The sequence below is a fragment of the Natrix helvetica genome (genome assembly GCF_964273705.1).
Source record: "Natrix helvetica genome assembly, chromosome: 1".
NCBI classification, from domain to species: domain Eukaryota; kingdom Metazoa; phylum Chordata; class Lepidosauria; order Squamata; family Natricidae; genus Natrix; species Natrix helvetica.
The window spans coordinates 360,887,987-360,907,458 of NC_138548.1; the positions used below are offsets into that span (position 1 = coordinate 360,887,987).

At 40.7% G+C, this 19,472-nt stretch overlaps 1 protein-coding gene across 1 annotated transcript in view; it reads left to right on the top strand.

The window, feature by feature from the left end:
* Window positions 1–3,043: 3,043 nt before the first annotated feature.
* Window positions 3,044–19,472, top strand: part of LOC309382460 (vomeronasal type-2 receptor 26-like) — a gene marked incomplete at both ends in the record, with an annotated part of 254,659 nt that continues 238,230 nt past the window's right edge. The window contains 4 exons of the mRNA XM_081933994.1: window positions 3,044–3,121; window positions 4,718–4,945; window positions 5,082–5,141; window positions 6,552–6,678. Of these exons, the coding sequence (XP_081790120.1) occupies window positions 3,044–3,121; window positions 4,718–4,945; window positions 5,082–5,141; window positions 6,552–6,678 (493 nt within the window). The remainder of the gene's footprint in view (window positions 3,122–4,717; window positions 4,946–5,081; window positions 5,142–6,551; window positions 6,679–19,472) is intronic.

Sequence of the window (19,472 nt, forward strand, 5' to 3'; positions counted from 1 at the left end):
CTCTGCAACATCTACTTAGGTACCTTAAGTCGGACATGTACTCACAATCTAGAGATATTATGCTAGAATATAATGAAGGCTCTATTGCTGTGATGGCAAACCTATGGCACGTGTGCCACAGGTGGCCCATGAAGCCATCTCTGTGGGCACGTGAGCCATTGCCCTATGTCAGCTCCAGCATGCATGCATGCGCTGGCCAGCTGATTTTTGGGCTCTCCAGAGGACTGGGGAAGGCCGTTTTCGCCCTCCCCAGGCTCCAGGAAAGCCTCTGAAGCTCAGGGGAGGGCAAAAAAAAAAAAAAAAAAAAACTCGGGCCCACTGGGCCTACTAGAAGTTCAGAAATGGACCATTTCCAGCTTCTGGAGGGATTCCGGGGGAGGTCATTTTCACCCTCCCCAGGCTCCAGGAAAGCCTCTGGGGAGGGCAAAAGACAGGCCTACTGGAAATTTGGAAACGGATTGTTTCCAGCTTCCTGAGGGCCTCTGGGGGGCTGGAGAGGGCAAAGCGGCCTCCACCCACCTCCCGGAGGAAATATCAAGCTTAGGTTGGCAGTGAGCAGTGTACCAGCAGTGCGGTGCATGGGTGTGTGTTTGGTGTGGTGTGGTGTGGTGGTGGTTGTGCACATATGCGTCATGGGGGGGGGGGCACATTGCCTTATGGGTGCCAGCACACATTTTTTGGCACCTAACAGCAAAAAGGTTAGCCATCACTGCTCTATTGGCATATTCTATCTTTGCCTTGATTACATGGGCTTCCTGGTTCTTTCTCTAACCAGAAATCTACCTAAAAACCTTTCAACAAATTCTCTTAGGGAAAAAAAAAGCCAAACCAAATCCATCTTAAATATGCCAGTATTAATGATCCTTCTAAACATCACCCTTCTAAAAGAAATTGTTGGAAAGCTTTGGGGCCAAATTCTCCCTTTTCCCTCACTATCCCACCTTCAAAGTTTGGAATGACATCGCAGAGTTCTCCCTTTGGTTACCTGCTCATTGAGGATTCAGAAAAGTGAAGGTTCTCTTCCTTTCAATTATCCAAATCACAGTCATTTATTTGCTGACTTTATGTTAATTCCCTTGGGACGTTTCTGAAAACTTTCAGAAAACATGTTTTGGTGTCAGTATCGGACTTGGAGTCAGTGTTGGGTGGAATCTGATTCAGAACTGCTGGATTCATAAGAGATTCTACAGACAAAAAGTGAATTTGGGAAGGTGATTTTAAGACAAGGAGGGGCTCTATTTGTTTCAGATGGGTAGACTATGTATGAATCTGAAACTCCTATCTTAGAAGAGATTTTGAATTCTGATACCTCTTCATGTAATTCTTTGCTAAAAAAAACAGACACCAAAGAGAAGGCTCAGACAGGAGCATAAATCATGTTGCTGAATTGCTTAAGACAAGCAGCAGCTGAATTTTTCTCCCACAGATGTTCTGTGTGAAACTATTTACATCTCTTTGTTGAAGAGATGTAAGATTTTTTTGATCCTGGTTCAAAAGCAGATGTCACAGAGGAGGCTCTATTTGGAGCACAAGTCATGTTTCTGAGGTTCTTATTTATGTTTCTTTTGTTGCCACAGAGAGTCTGTGGGATGCCCAAAGCCAAATGCCTCCTGACTCTGGGACAGGGGGAAGTAGACCCGCAGATTTATTACAAGCCAGGAGATTATTCCATTAGTGGCATAGTCTCTGCGATGAAGGCAACATGGGAATCACTAAGCTTTGATAGAAGCCCTTCAACAAAATTCACACGGTAAGTTAATTTTCTTGCATTGAATTTGACCTTCCCTCTTTCCAATGAATGTGGAGACTCTAGAAAGAGTGCAGAGAAGAGCAACAAAGATGATTAGGGGACTGGAGACTAAAACATATGAAGAACGGTTGCAGGAACTGGGTATGTTTAGCTTAAGAGAAAGAAGGACGAGGGGAGACATGATAGCAGTGTTCCAATATCTCAGGGGTTGCCACAAAGAAGAGGGAGTCAAACTATTCTCCAAGGCACCTGAGGGTAGAACAAGAAGCAATGGGTGGAAACTAATCAAGGAGAGAAGCAACTTAGAACTGAGGAGAAACTTCCTGACAGTTAGAACAATTAATCAGTGGAACAACTTGCCTCCAGAAGTTGTGAATGCCCCAACACTGGAAGTCTTTAAGAAGATGTTGGATAGCCATCTGTCTGAAATGGTATAGGGTTTCCTGCCTAGGCAGGGGGTTGTACTAGAAGACCTCCAAGGTCCCTTCCAACTCTACTATTGTATTGTATTGTATTGTCTATGGTTCCAGCCCCCTGAGAAAACAAGGAGCTCTCCCCTGGATCGACTTCTTTTCTTAATTTACATTCTGATTCTAGTTTGGGGTTCCTATTGTACATCCAGAATAAACAAATGCTGGTAGTAAACAGCTTTTCTTTAGCTATCTGGTTAATCACCCACCCTTATTAAGACAGAGGGAATAGTCTAGCAGAAGAAGGATGAAATAGTTTTAATGCTGTAATTTTTTTTTACCATTTTTATTTTCAAATTTAAAATTTAAATTGTAATATATGCATAATTGTTAGCACCCAGAGATGTGTGGCTATAGAAATTGAATAAATAAGTAAACAAACAAACAAATAATTATTTCAAGATCAATGCATGAAATAGTGTAAAAAACTAGGAGCGTGCCTTTTAAAAAATGAAATATCCAAATTTTCCTATTTTTAATTTTTTTTTCTATAGTAATAATTTGGAATGTTCTAAACTGTTTGGAAGAATAATTTGATCAAATTGATTAAAATTATTATTGTGGAAGCAAAAATAAATATTATATACACTGATACGTTTCTACTTGCAGTAAAGCATCCAAATTTTATTGGAAATTTGTATCCTTCATTTTTACCACCAAGGATATTGACCAGAATGACAGTCTCTTACCTAACCTCACCCTGGGTTATAATATCTATGAAAACTTCTTCAAGGTAGAAATGACTTCAGAGGTTTTACTGGACTTGCTTTCAAATGGGGAGGCCAATGTTCCCAACTATAGCTGTGGAAGGCAGAGAAACATAATGGCTGTTCTGGAAGCGGCTGAGACTGGCATCTCCATCCAGATATCAACCATGTTGGGCACCTACAAAATCCCACAGGTGTGTCTCTTTCTTGGGGAGACATTTTTCATATATATAATGGCTGTGTGTGTGTGTGTGTGTGTGTGTGTGTGTGTGTGTGTGTGCCCGTGCGCACATTCCAGCATAACTCTGGAACGCCTCGAGCAATTTCAATCAAACTTGGTACACAGATGACTTACTCTCTGGAAACAAATATTGTGGGGGTAAGACATCCCTAACACCCCTCAGGGTATGTGTTCTGTTACGATACAGCATGTTGTGCCTTCAAATGGCTTCTACTGCACTGCCATAAAATGAATTCTATATTGCAGCGCAATGGAGTTGCCATGGTAAAGGCTTTGCAGTACTCTACAAAGGGACTCCCTCTGGTAAGGGGGGAAATCCAACATTAGAAATTATGTTTGGTCTGGACATTTCCTACCTATAAATAAATACCTGGGCAACTCCGTGTTATCAGCACTAGTTAAAAATAAAATCCCATCATCTCCCATTCCTTTCAGATCAGTCATAGTTTTGCTTCTAAGATCCTGAGAGATAAAACTCACTTTCCTTTCTTCAACCCGATGCTCCCGGCTGAAGGACTCCAGTATCCAGGAATGGTCAAGCTGCTCCTCCATTTCAGGTGGACCTTGGTTGCTCTGGTTGCTCCCAACAGTGACCAGGGGGAGAGGTTCATGAGGACAATGTCTTCTTTAATGTTAAGGAATGGCATTTTTGCAATTCAATATCCACGTTTTTCACTAAATTCATATCACCTGATTTCAAAATTCAAAGTGTATTACAAGTGGAGAAAAATCAATGTCTGTGTTTATGGTTCAGAGACTAGTTCGTTCCAGATAGGAATCAAGATTATACAAGCACTACTTCAACATATTCAGGGACCTATTGTTGAAAAGGTCTGGATCACCACAGCTCAATGGGATCTCAGTCTTGAATTCATGCATAGTTTAGTTTCCTCTAAATACATTGGGACCATTTTTTCATTTCTGATACAAAAATGGAAATGGGCAAAATGTGATGCATTTAATCACTTTTATACAGCCTTACATACTTTTGTAGAGAAAACCTTTACATGTTCATCCACTAAAGATGATATTTCAGTGAAAGTCTGGAGATCGTGCAGACAGCGAGAAGAACTTATGTCTCTGAAGAAAGAGGAGATTAATTGGAGCCTGGCTATGAACAGTTACCTCATTGACAGTAGCATCTGGGCTCTGGCAAGGGCCATAAATTCAGCTTATAAAAACACACCCAAGAGATCAGCAAGGGACAGACATATGAAGATGGAAGCTCCAAAGCTGAAAGCTTGGCAGGTATTTCTTTTCCATGAAACATACTTCCACTGCCAATTAGAATCAGTTTTGTAAGTGGATGCCTTGGTTACTTCTTCTGAAAAATTAAATTATCTTGCAACTCAAATCTAATTTAATTTCATTCCACTCATTTTCATTCCCATTCTCTCTTATCCTTCTTTTCTTTTATTAGTTGGAAATTTAAAACAGAATCTGTTTTTTGAGCACACAGAGAGAAATGTTCACATCCCGCCCAGCACAGACCAAGGAGTCTTTTCAAAGAATGTCTGATGTCCTTATTAACTCTTCCTTTCCTTCCTAGCTTCACCCTTTCCTTCAAAGTTCTCAGTTTCATAATAATTCTGTAGAAGGCATATATTTGGATGAGAAAGGAGATTTGACAGCTGACCTGGACATTGTGAATTGGATCCTTTTCCCCAACAAATCGTTCAAGAGACTGAAATCTGGGAGTCTAGAAAAACGGGCATTCCAAGATTTTAAAATTACCATTAACCAAGAGAGTATCACCCAGCTGGAAATGCTGAAAAAGGTAAGACTCATATTTATCTTCGTTCCACTGATGGTGCCAAAGTGAGATTGGGTGGGGGTTTGCTTTCAATGCCTTTAAGTTTTCATATCAGTTTATTAGGCTCTCAAGAGTGTAAACTTCTTTATTTCCTGTTCAGATGGCCTTGAAAACTATCATCTTCACTGTTCATAAACAGTATTCATGGAGTCAATGCAAAGTGAGGTAGACAGAGACAATCGTGCAAATAATGTGGTTTATTTATTCAAAGGGAAGAATCCATCCTTTTCCCTGATATATTTAAGGATTTAAATGAATTCGGTATTAAATGAAAAAGAAATACAATATCCAAATGTAAAAGGAAAGCTAAAACTGTAATGTGTTTTAAACCTAAAAAGGGAAGAGAAATAGAGATAAGCACTTCAATCTGTTTGATGAACTTCACATTTCATGTCACAGATCTTGAGTTGAGATAGCAATACAACTTTGACTTATATACTGCTCCATAGTGCTTTAACAGCCCTCTCTAAGTGGTTTACAGAGTCAGCGTATTGCCCCCCAACAATCTGGGTCCTCATTTCACTGACTTTGGAAGGATAAAAAGCTGAGTCAACCTTGAGATGATCAGGCTTGAATTCAACAACAATGGAGGCTGAATTTTCATGTTTATCTTTGTTATGTGTTGATTTGATTTGTTACAAGCAACTTACAATACAATACAATACAATACAATACAATACAATACAATACAATACAATACAATAGTAGAGTTGGAAGGGACCTTGGAGGTCTTCTAGTCCAACCCCCTGCCTAGAGAGGAAACCCTATACCATTTCAGACAAATAGCTATCCAACATCTTCTTAAAGATTTCCAGTGTTGGGGCATTCACAACTCCTGGAGGCAACTTCTGTTCCACTGGTTAATTGTTCTAACTGTCAGGAAATTTCTCCTCAGTTCTAAGTTGCTTCTCTCTTTGATTAGTTTCCACCCATTGCTTCTTGTTCTACCCTCAGGTGCCTTGGAGAATAGTTTGACTCCCTCTTCTTTGTGGCAACCCCTGAGATATTGGAACACTGCAATCATGTCTCCCCTAGTCCTTCTTTCTCTTAAGCTAAACATACCCAGTTCCTGCAACCATTCTTCATCTGTTTTAGTCTCCAGTCCCCTAATCATCTTTGTTGCTCTTCTCTGCATTCTTTCTAGAGTCTCCACATCTTTTTTACATCGTGGCGACCAGAACTGAATGCCGCATTCCAAGTGTGGCAGTATTCCAAGTGTGGCCTTACCAAGGCGTTATAAAGTGGTATTAACACTTCACGTGATCTTGATTCTATCCCTCTGTTGATGCAGCCTAGAACTGTGTTGGCTTTTTTGGCAGCTGCTGCACACGGCTGGCTCATATTTAAATGGTTGTCCACTAGGACTCCAAGATTCCTCTCACAGTTACTACTACTGAGCAAGGCACCACATATACTGTACCTGTTCAATTCCTGGCTGTGGAGCCTGCAATATTGCATTCTAACCACTGTGCTACCTTGGCTCCTAAAATCCTTTCTTTCCCATTTTTTTGAAGATGAATTCATTTTTTAAAAATAAAATAAATTCATGTTCTGGGCATTTTTTCCTCAGCCCCTGCCTCCTTCCAGGTGTGTGGAAAGCTGCCGCCCTGGATTCATGAAGGTAGCTCAGGAAGGGGAGGCTGTCTGCTGCTACGAATGTCGTCCTTGTGCAGAAGGAACCATCTCAACCATGGAAGGTGGGTGGCAGTAGAGAAAACTGGCAGACTTTTGGAAGGACCACAGGCACTGACAATTTTTAATAAAATAGCATTTTGATGGGGATTTGAAAGCTTTGCTTTAAAAAAAATAATACTTTTTAATAGGGTTAATTGATTTCCAAGGAGTGATAGTAATTTTGAAGGTTGAATGGGGACCAGTATATCAAACCACAGAGAGTCAATGATAACTTGCCTTTCGAATGCAGGTGGATTTTTTTATTCTTCACCTTTACTGTTGAATATCTGGCTTATTTCTTGATGTCTCTATACAAATTGAAAACTTCTGATGCTTTCCTTCCTTTCCATTTCCTTGACTAATACATGACTGGAATTCTTCATTTAGAGATAAAGCAACACCATTGGAGACTCCCTTCCTTCCTAATGATAAATGAGGGAGTTTGCTTTTATTAAGAGGATGAGACTGAGAAGCATTTTACCTTCTAGATGGAATAACAGAAAGGACTGTAAAATTGAAGCTTTGGGTTTTTTTCATACATCCTCAAAAATGATGCCCAAGGAAATACTTGGTGCCTGTTGCATGGGTGGGAAGATTAAAAAAAAGGGGAATCCACCAGCCAGGGAAACAACTGCCCAGAAAGACTTCACTATTTATTTGGTGCAGGTTAAGATGGTGCATTGATTTTTGCAAAGAGGATTTTAATAATAAAACTTCCCTAAAAGCCAATTTAAAGACCAAAATCTATATCTTCCTTCCATAATATAATCAGTGCTGTGAAGGGTCACTGAGTCCTTCAATCCAACTTTCTACCCCTTCCTGTTCTTGAACTAATCTAGTATAGGAGGTCATATCTCCATGGGTCATTAATGGAAGAGCTGCAGAGTCATTTCGATTTAATCCCTAAAACATAGTTCCTGCAATCTGGGATGCAAATAATGCAACCTATAAAGCCAGACAGCGCTCTTCTGGGAAATTGTTGCAGAGATTCACAATTTCCTTTAGTACCCTCTCTGTTACACTGCTTAAAATTACTGACTGTTACTGCATATTACCTTTCTCCAAACATATTCATCCAGATCACCGCTTTTTTCACTCCAACTATGCATCTGATGGAAGATCATACATTCTGGTAGATGTTAATCTTGTTTTTCAGATGCTGAAAAATGTACCAAATGTCCAGAGGATCAACATCCAAACTTCAAAAGAGATGAATGTATATCAAAGATTGAAACTTTCCTATCCTATCCAGAAAATTTGGGGATCATCCTAGCTTCCCTTGCCTTGTTCCTGTCTTTAGTAACAGGATTTGTCTTGGGAATCTTCATTAAATTCCGAGAAACTCCCATAGTGAAAGCAAACAATCGGGATCTCTCCTATATCCTCCTCATCTCCCTTCTGTTCTCCTTCTTGACCTCCTTCCTATTCATTGGCCAGCCAAGGAGAGTCACCTGCCTTCTCCGACAAACAGCCTTCAGCATCATCTTCTCAGTTGCCATTTCTACTGTCTTGGCCAAAACATTCATGGTGGTTTTAGCCTTCTTAGCCACAAAACCAGGGAATAAATTTCAGAGATGGTTAGGGAATAGCCTGTCCAATTCTGTCATCCTTTCTTGCTCTGGTGTCCAAATTGTTCTCTGCAGTATCTGGTTGGGCACTTCTCCTCCATTCCCTGACTCTGATATGCACTCACAATCTGGAGTGATTATTCTGCAATGCAATGAAGGTAGTGTCACCATGTTTTACATTGCCCTGGGCTACATGGGCTTCCTAGCTGCCATCTGCTTCACAGTGGCTTTCTTGGCCAGGAATCTGCCTGCAGCCTTCAATGAAGCCAAGCTCATCACCTTCAGCATGCTGGTCTTCTGCAGTGTTTGGGTGTCCTTTGTGCCCACCTATCTGAGTACTAAGGGGAAGTACATGGTGGCTGTGCAGGTCTTCTCCATCTTGGCTTCCAGTGCTAGTCTGCTGGCATTCATTTTCTTCTCCAAATGTTATATTATTTTCCTAAGGCCAGACCTGAATACAAAAGAACATGTGATGTCAAAATAAAATATAAAGTGATTTTTTGTAGGTGTTTTTCTTAAATTCCACTTATTATTTCAAAATACTGTTTGATATTTTAATGTTTCTAAAATAGCAAACACACCTATCCTGTTTTTATTTCCCCCTTTTTGGGTCCTATTTGAGTATACAGGAAAGTGTGCAACATGGATGATTTATTTGGGTAAGTGAAGAATTTCATCACAGTTACATTTGAAGTAGATACCAAATTACACTGAAGAGGAAATTGGTTTACAGGCTCTGGTGAGACACAGGCAGACCTAAAAGGATATTTGTATGTGTAGGGGAATTGGGGGTACACTGGTAATTTGTAGTCTCCATCAAAAACACTTTCCCAGTGCCTTCCTAGTACAGCCACAAGCAAAGACCCCATTAACTCTTTCTTTTAATGCCTCCTGCTCCCATCAAACACTCCAAAAACATTCCATAAAAAACTAAATTAGTACAAATTAATGGGGAGCTGAGTAGCAATAGGAGAGAATCTGAGTGCAATATTTCTACACCTTATATGTTTGGTCAATTCCCATATTTTTCAGAGTATAAGACACACCTTTTTTCCTCAAAAAAGAGGCTGAAAATCTGGGTGCGTCTTATACATCGAATACAGCATTTTTTTTGCCTCCCGAAGCCCCGCCCCTTCACCAAAATGGCCCTGACTAGCCTTATGGAGGCTTTCAGAGAACTCCTGGGGGCTGGGCAGAAGTGAGCAAAAAGCTATTCATGCCTTTTATTTGAAAAAAAAACAGGTCCGTTTTCATGAAAAGCGGGCCGTTTTGGGGAGGTTTGCAAAGTGCAAAAACTTTTTTTTCCTTTTGGAAAGCTCTTTAACTGATTGATGAGAATTATGTGGCTCAAATGCTGTCCCAGCAGGAACAAAGTTAGGTATTGCAGATTGTCAGCTATTTCCTTCTCCAGCACATGGATAAGTACACCTGGAAACATCTACCTACTTACCTACTCTCTCTCTCTCTCTCTCTCTCCCTACCTTCTGTATTTCTCTCTCTCTCTCTCTCTCCCTTTCCCTCTCCCTACCTACCTACTGTATTTCTCCCTCTCTCTCCCTCTATCCCTCTACCTACCTACCTACCTACCTACCTACCTACCTACCTACCTACACTCTCTCTCCCTCCCTCCCTACCTACTGTATTTCTCTCTCTCTCTATCCCTCTATCTATCTACCTACCTACTCTCTCTCTCTCCCTATCTACTTTATATATCTCTCTATTTCTCTGTATCCCTCTACCTACCTACCTACTCTCTCTCTCTCTCCCCCTACCTATCTACTGTATCTCTCTCTCTCTTTCTATTTCTCTCTCTCTATCCCACTATTTACCTACCTACCTACTCTCCCTCCCTCCCTCCCTATCTACTGTATATATATATATCTATTTCTCTCTATCCCTCTACCTACCTACCTACCTACCTACCTACCTACCTACCTACCTACCTACCTCCCTACTCTCTCTCCCTACCTATCTACTGTGTGTGTCTCTCTCTTTCTAGTTCTCTCTCTCTATCCCTCTACCTACCTACCTACACACACACACTCTCCCCCCCACCTACCTACTGTATTTATCTATCTATCTCTATTTTTTCTCTCTCTATCCCTTTATCTACCTACCTACTTTTTTTTATTTGCCTCTTCAAAACCTTGGTGTGTCTTATACTCCGGTGTGTCTTATACTCCGAAAAATACGGTATATTTAAAATAAAGAACTCATCTGAAATGTATTTAAAATGCTGAAAGTCACTGTGGTTAAATCAACCAACCAATCAATATGTCCCTTCACTAAACTAACACTTTTCTTCCTTTTTGCTGGTCAATAGATATTTTATTTGCTTTCAATAAATTTCCCAAAGTTAGTTAGAAAAACAATCAAAGGAATATATATTTGAAATTGATCAAAGTTCCAAATAAATTCTAATACCCATGAAAGTTTCTTTGTTTGTTGGACACATCATAGCAAAAGAAATCTGTGCATGCTTCATTGCAACACACATCTTTCCTAACAACAGGCTCTTTTGCTGATCAACTCATTCTTCTAGAGCAGGGCTGTCAAACTTCCAACCGCAGCCAGATGCGTCATGTGCTGGTCACGCCCATGCCTGGTTTAGCAAAGAAGTAAAATGTCCTGATAAGTCACGTGATGCCACCGTGACAACATGAGTTTGACACTCCTGTTCTAGAGTTTTTAAGTTGACATTGTCATGCAAATATCATATTTTTGGAGTATAAGACGCACCAAGATTTTGAAGAGGCAAATTTAAAAAAGTTTTTGCACTATGCAGACCTCCCCAAAATGGCCCCTTTTTCATGAAAACAGGGCCGTTTTTTGTCAAAAAACCCTTTAGGAGGCTTATAGTGCGCTTCCAAGGGCTGGAGGGCAAAAATAAGCAAGAAACAGCCCATTTTTCACTCATTTCTGACCTCTCCAGCCTTCAGGAGCAAAAATCACAAGTTGGAGCAGAATCAGAAAGTTATGGTGACCTGATCAGAAAATAGGCTGACCCCTCCCTTTGTAACAGGGAGTAACAGGACATGTTTTGCAGGAAGCCGGTAATGACCTTATTGTTTAGTTCTGGGAAAGCGAGGTCCTTTGGACATGTATGCTTTCAGAACATTTGGGGAATTTCCATGTACTTTGCATTTGTGTTTTTTGCACGCAATTGTATTTTTTGTATCCAAGTTATGATGTATACGATATGTCATTTTGTGTATTTAAGGTGCACCTATGTACCTTGTAGGGATTCTCATTTGCTTGGGAACCCACCTGCAGGTGTAATAAATTAGCTGCTTTCTGTTGCCATAGCCTCTTTGACATTTTTTTTTTTGGTATGAAGAAATTATATCTGGGATATTTTTCTCACAGTCTATAAAGTAGCAAACAACCTTTCCCTTTTTCCAAAAGTTATTGCTATATTTGGGATGAGGTACTGCTTCTGTTTCAGTTTCTAATGAGTTTCTGACAAGGTTCCAAGCAAGACTCCCATCAGGGTATGGTGCTCATTGTGGAAAACTAGAATTATTGTAATTGGGCAAGGGGAAAATACAAATTTCTGCTTGTTATTGAAGAGAAGAGAAGTAACCTATGTAGTAATGAAACCAGTATGGTCTCCTTTTACTTTATTAAACATTAACAGTCATGTTATCAGAAAAAGTTAAGTTTTAGGATTCATTTCCACTGCATTTCTTAGGACTCAACTAGGGCAAAGGGCTTGAGGCTTCTGCAGGAAAACCAGTAGAGACAACCTCAAAAGATTTTCAAAAGAGGCATTGGAGTTTATCCTTCATTGGTGAGCATAATTCATAATTCAAAAGAAAGGAAGGAAAATTCCACGGAACACAAAATGAGTTTACTTCCATGCTATTTTGTCTTATTTTTTAAAATAAACTAGTTACAAAAGTAGAGAATAAAACTAGGAGGCCTCTTTAATTTTCATCATTAGCTGCTCCTTTGTGTTCAGGTCGGGTCTCAGCATAACAATGTAGCATTTGGGGATAAATATGCAGCCCAGCAAACCCAAGCTGGAAGCCAGGATGGAGAAAATCTGCACAGCTACCATGTATTTCCCTTTGGTGCTCAGGTATGTCGGGACAAAGGAGACCCAAACACTGCAGAAGACCAACATGCTGAAGGTGATCCACTTGGCTTCATTGAAAGTCCCTGGAAGCTTTCTGGCCAAGAAAGCCACCAAGAAACAAATGCCAGCCAGGAAGCCCATATAGGCAAGGGCGATGTAGAACATGGTGACTGAGCCTTCATTGCATTGCAAAAGGATCTGTCCTGGTTGGGAATGCAGGTCAGAATCTGGAAATGGGGGAGAGATTCCAAGCCACATGAAGCAGATGCCCACCTGAACACCAGAGCAGGAAAATACAATAAAGTTGGCCAGACTCTTCCCGAGCCACTTCCTCATCCTGCTCCCTGGCTTTGTAGCCAAGAAAGCCACCACCACCATAATGGTCTTGGACAGCAAGGAGGACACAGCAACAGAAAAAACAATGCTGAACGTGGCTTGTCGAAGAAAACAGGTCACTAGGTTGGGCTGACCGATGAATAGAAGGGAGGTCAAGAAGGAAAGGAGGATGGAAACCAGGAGAATGTAGGTGAGGTCCCTGTTGTTGGCTTTGACGATGGGAGTTTCTCGGTATTTAATGAAGATTCCCAGAACAAAGGCAGTGGTTAGGGACAAAGCAAGGGCAAAGGAAGCCAGGAGGAGTCCCAACATTTCTTTGTAAGACAAGAAGCTTATAGTTTTGAGGACACACCGATCTCGCTTTTCATTTGAATGCTGGTCATCTGGACACCTGCTGCAATGCGCTGCATCTGAAAAAACAGTGGTTAGCATGTATCTGTTTCTGCAGCTCTGGGATCATGACAAATGCAACTCAAATATATTAACATTACAATGCATAACATGTTTTTGAAAGTAATTGGGTGAAAGAGGATATTTGGAGAGGAGGAGAACATATTACAAAATACAGTCCTATTATAATTGGTGGAGGACTAGGTTGAATCGTAAGAAAACATATACATGAAGTATCAGTGAATAAAGGGCAATAATGGAACATGCAGTTGGAACATGCAGTTGCAAAAGACCTAAACAGTGATAGTGTAGTGCAGGAATGTAAAACTCATGTCATTATGGCCACGTCATGTGATGTATCATGACTTTTTCCTCCTTTGCAAAACCAGGCATGGGCTTGGCCAATGCATGATGCATCTGGCCCATGGGCTGGAAGTTTGACAGCCCTGATGTAGTGCATCATTACCAGATGGATCAGGTGGGAAAAGTCTAGAAATATTGGTTTAAATAATGCTTTTCAGATGTACTTAATTAATTAATTAATTAATTAATTAATTAATTAATTAATTAATTAATTCACTTAATCTTTCTAGCAAGTGGAAGAAAGGTCCTGAAGGTATGGGTTGAAGTTCTATTAATTTGAATCATTCACATGTAATGCAAGTTAAAAAATGTTTGTCAGTTGCCCACCATGGGGACTCACATAATGACGATGCTCACATGCCTAAGAAATAGTTCCCTATTTCTACCCAGAGATATTCATAGGATCCAGCATTAATTAGGAATAATAATAATTTGTTTAAATCCTGAAAACCAATGAGCTCATGAATTCTCACAAGACTTGCTTCTTGTGGAGCTCTGGTGGCACACTGGTTATAATGCAGTATTGCAAGCTGAGGCTGCCTACTGCCAGGAGGTCGATTCTGACCAGTTCAAGGTTGATTCAGATTTTCATCTTTCCTAGGTTAGTAAAATGAGGAGCCAGATTTTGGGGGGTTATATGCTTACTCTGGAAACCCTTTGTGCTGTAAAGCACTGTGAAGCCATATATAAGTCTAAGTGCTATTGCTTTCTTCCTGAAACCAGTCAATGATATAATGATTCAAGAGATTCCTACAAGTTTAATTATTCATTTTAAGGGTCACATCATCATGTATCATTAGTTGATTGAACCCAATCATTGCATTTTTGTGGAACCCTTCAAGAAATTCAGTTTTCCTGTTTTATGGCACTATGAAGAAATTACTAGCATGAAAGAAAGCATCTATAACAAATGTTTGCCAGAAAAGCAAGAGTTGATTGCATCCTGAATTCCTTTCTTTTCCAGAGACACCCACCTTCTTGCATAGAGATTGTTCCTTCCATGCACAGAGAACAGTCATAGCAGCAAACAGGTGCTCCCTCTCTCATGAGCTTGACATATCCTGGGGAACAACTTTCTGTACATCTCGACGAAGGCACTGTCTACGCATAAAAATAAAGATCAGCTAGAGTGACACATGAACTGGAAAAGTTTATTTCAATGAACTAAATATTGCAGATACAGCCAAGGAGTAATGTCATAGTAGTTACTGATGCAGACTGCCATCTTCCTTCCTTTCTAACTGCTGAAAGTCTAACATGGACCGTTATGAAGAATGACTTTGCTCACCAGTGGAAAATTATAGGCAGTTCTCTTTATCAATCTCTAATGTCAGTCCCAAAACATTCCCTTGGTTTTATTCTGCATCCTAAAGTAAAGTGATTCCATTGCAAAAGGTGTTTCTCCTTAGGGCATTGACGGGTATGCTATATTTGGTATTATTATCTCCTCCTTAGCTTGGGCAGGGAACCTCCAAAACCTGGCTTTTTTTTTTGGCTGCTAAGGTCCCTAAATTTCTGTTTGATGGATGAACATTATATCAAGTAAGTGACATCTTTTAATCACTCTATTTTTCCTATCCTCGACCAGGATGTTGCCAACATAGCAGTTTGAAAGTATGGAAATGTGAGTAGGTAAATAGGTACCACTTTGCTGGGAAGGTAACAGCACTCTGTGACATCATGCTGGCCACATGACTGAAGAAATGTCTTTGGATAGTGTTGGTTCAATGACCTATAAACAGAGATGAGTATCACCCTCTGTAGAGGGCAGGAACTAGCAGAGTAAAATCTGCAGGGACTTCTTTACTCCCTTCACCCACATTCTCAAGTTGACGCCTATTCCAGTAACATATTTCTGTTTTATAATGTAGGTTGCACAAGATGCAACACAATTGGTAGTGTAGCAAGTCTGAAGAAAGAAACATGACATCAAATGAATAAATGAGTCTTTGGGTTCTCTTATTTGGAGGTTATATTAATTGTCTTCAATGATCATTATTATTTTTATTTATATAATAATGTTAGCAACCTTACCAGGATACTAAATAAAAAAGTGAAAACACAGAAAAAAATGAGAAAGAAAAAACAGAGAAGGAAGAGTAGGCTAGGCTAACAAAAAATAAAAGATATTGACTTCTGACTTTTCGCAACCCAGTAGATAAGATAGTCACATTAAAGCCACATTTCCCCCTCTAACATACTAATATAAACTAGCCATTTCTATAAGAACAATTTTATCTGCTCAGCGAATAATTAAATAATAATTATTTCTGAGCACAGATGTTTGCATAAGTAGAGTAAATAAAAGAGCAAAATCAAATAAGCATCAGCTACCCTGTTAAATGATCTTGGCCATACGATGCCACTCGGACTGATGGAGACCTTGACTTTGGAGACAACCTGTCTTTCTGCACTCCCAACTCTCAACCCAACGGAGGACTTGTTGGGAAACATTCTCCAGTGCATGAGATCAAAATCAGCAAAGGGAACCCCATTTTCATCCAAATAAACTCCATCCCTGGAAAGATTTTGAAGCTGGAAGTTTCTCATGAACAGGTGAAGCTGCAAACATATAGAACACTATACATGGAGCTTACACATTACAATTTGAGTCTTGGTTTTACTTTTTATCGGTTATTATTCTCATTGGAAGTGCTCTGAATAATTCAGCCTCTTCAACTCAGCACTTCTGCTTGACAGATGATGATTTAATATTTATGGGGAACTTACCTCCCTCCTTCTCTAGGAAACACCAGATATTCTTCAGATATGCTTTCCACTTCCTTGAACAAATCACTATATTGCCCTACCAATCCTTAGTTCAGCATTATAATTTTGAAAAATGAAAATAAAGCTGAAATTTCAATTGCAAGTTTTTCCCTGTGATTTCTAATGTCTTTTTTAAAAAGAAAAATCCTGGTTGTTTTGTACATACTATTCAGAAAACATGAACTCATACTCCTTTTCCAAGTGCCTAAAAGGGTTCTTTTCTGGGTAATCCAACCCAACTGTGAATGGGTTAGCGGGTTGCAAATACCCCATTGTAGCTGTCCTTTAGATAGCATAGCTATCAATACCAGAGCACCACCCTCTGGATGTGCAGGGTGAAGAGAGAATAATTATATGGAAGCTCTAGAATGTAGACATTACAACAAACAGGCTGGTCATGACGCTCAAGAGAAGAGACCCATAGAATTGCTAATGGTTGAGGTCAGATATCTCTGTGTCACCTTCAGGTAGTCTGACCAATTAGAGTCCAACTCTGAGTAAAGCTACGTGACTTTATCTGACAGCTGCCAAGAATATCTCTCACAGCAACTTTGCTAGGTTTCTCCCAATTCCTCTTTTTCCAGGGAAGACCCGGTTACTCAAAACAGAGCAGAGAGGTAATTATCATTCACTACTTTTATCACCACAAGGAAGGGCCTAATGTAGGTTCTTCCTCGTGTTTGTTGGCTTTGTTCTTTGTCTTCCTCCAGTGGCCCTCTAGGCATCTCTTATGTTGCTCTATGAGATCCACACACAAAGAGTCCACAAAGCTGCTATTTGGTCCATGGCCCTCATTGCCTGCTCATTCCAAACTGCAACAAGAGCCTCTGCTGAACTGTGTAACAACATTTTGGAAAAAACTCCAAAATGGAAAAGATCAAGTTAGAAGGGCTTAGCTTTGGACTACGGATGGGAGAAAGGTTGCATTATGACTTTCAAAAATTAACTCCCGAGGTATCTGAACAAGTTCAGGAGATGCATGGATGAGCTGTTTACTAGCCCAGAAGGTGCTTTGGACAGAACAGAATGGCAAGATTAACTCCTTAGGTTGAAAACAAGGCAAAACCAACATGTGTTACTACAAGGGAGGACTGAGAATTTCTGGAGAATGATGCTTATTTAATTTACAAATGGGGAAAATCTCATTGTCACTATACAGCTGTTTATAGTGAGCACCCCAATCCAGTATAAGCATGGGAGATTTATCCTCATAATCACTCTCACACTCATTCTCAAACACTACAGACTGTGTAGGACAGTGATGGCGAACCTATGGCACACGTGCCACAGGTGGCACGCGGAGCCATTTGTCAGGGCACACGAGGCGCTGTCCTGTCAGCTGGCCAGCGCGCATGCACGCGCTGGCCAGCTGAGTTCACCCTTTTTAAAAGCCATTTTTCGTCCTCCCCAGGCTCCAGAGGCTTTATAGGAACCTGGGGAGGGTGAGAAGAGCCTCCCCCACCCCCCCTCACCCCCCTCAGCCCCCCGGAGTCCCTCTGGAGGCTTCATAAGCTTCATAAGTCACTTCCTGTTTGCTCGGAGGATCGTTTTGGGCGCTCTGAAGGCTTCAGGGACCCTCTGGAGGCTTCCCTGATGCCTCTGTAGGGCGTCCTGGGGGGCAGAGGAGGCTATTTTCATCCTCCCAGGCTCCTATAAAGCCTCTGGAGCCTGGGGAGGGTGAAAAAAGATGTAAAAATGGGTCACGCCTGTAGTGTGTGCATGCACACTGGGGGATCGCGCATTGCATTATGGGTGCGGCACACCCGCACACGCCCCCCCCTGCACTCCCCCCACTTATGGCACACGAGCCAAAAAGGGTTCGCCATCGCTGGTGTAGGAGATAACCAAGCTGAGCCTGAGGGATGGGTCAGTCTCAAGTCCATTCATGCCCACAAGAGACCTAAGTCCAGCCCATCTTGAATTCCTTTGACTCTTATCTACCGCCAATTTGCTTAGACTATTTGCAGTAGTTCATTTTCTTATACAGAGCATAAGCGTGCAATAAATCTTTATACTCATTTGAATAGCCTTGATTTTTAGATTTCTCTTCAGCTTGACAAATTGAGCTGTTTGGAATATCTCAAACAGATGTTGTAAGGAATTCTCCTTACAACTAACTTGATTTTGAGGAATCAAAAGGCGACCATCCGTGGAACCCAGAAGGAGAAGCCTCACCTGCCATGGTTGTACAACCTGAGGTGACTGATGGCCTCTAACCTGCTTCCGTCTCTTACTCAGTTGGGAGGAAGAAACAGCCCTGAGGATCCAGGCAACAGCTTGGATTACTTCAGAAATACCAGAGCCATCATTCAACAGGTATCTTTTAACCATAGCACGGGGCAGGTTCTCCTGGATCTCATTTTCTGTGCATCTTTCCCAAACTTTCTTAGACAACACAGGCCTTGAAACGGAACACTGGAATGCTTTCTTTACGAACTGTTTGTCAGTAGAGGAATATAAATTAAAATAATAGTACTGTGTCCTTCTCTTTGTCTTGGTGAGGAAGGAAAACAAAGCATGTTTATTTTGGAGATCAAGCACGCGGTAAAATAATCTGATACTGAAATCAGAGAAGGTTGTTGCAATCCACACTTTTCCCCCAATGAAGGTTTTACTCTTTTCATAAATATATATTAGTGCAAATAGTATGGATGTGGCATGAAAATCCAGTTGACAAACTATAATTTTCACTTGACTATTCATTAAAAAAAGGACTATTTTTCTTTCATCTTGCTTAGACATTTGTTTAACACTTAAATCTATATTTGATGCGGAGATGGTTTCTGAGAGGACAGTGCAAACCCCACTTTTTACAGCTAGTGTTTCCAAGCTTCTTTTAAAGTTTTCTCCCCTGTCATTGTGTTGAGAAAGAAGGCCGATCCAGGTCCATTGGAAATGCAGGAGCAGTTGGACAATTGCTGAATAAGGAGGATCTTGTGTTGGGGTCATCTGGTAGAAAAAAGGAAAATGATGATGTTGCCGAGGAATGTGGCTGAGAACACCATAGCTGATCTAAGAAGAAAGAGAAGAGAATGATAGTTTGTGACACTTTGAATGATGAAAGTCAGATGTTTAAATGTAAGTCCTCTTCCACACTACAGACCCTTTTACTGAGGCATTTGAGTACAATGTAGAATACAGAATAACAGAGATGGAAGTTACCTTGAATCTGCAGTCAATCTCCAGCTCAAGAAAGATGCCCTATATCACGTCTCTCAAACTATGTGCCTGTAGGACAGATATGGCCTGTGCAGGCAATGTCCACCCTGGCTCGGCAATGGTAAAAGAAATCCCAACACATTACGATATGTCT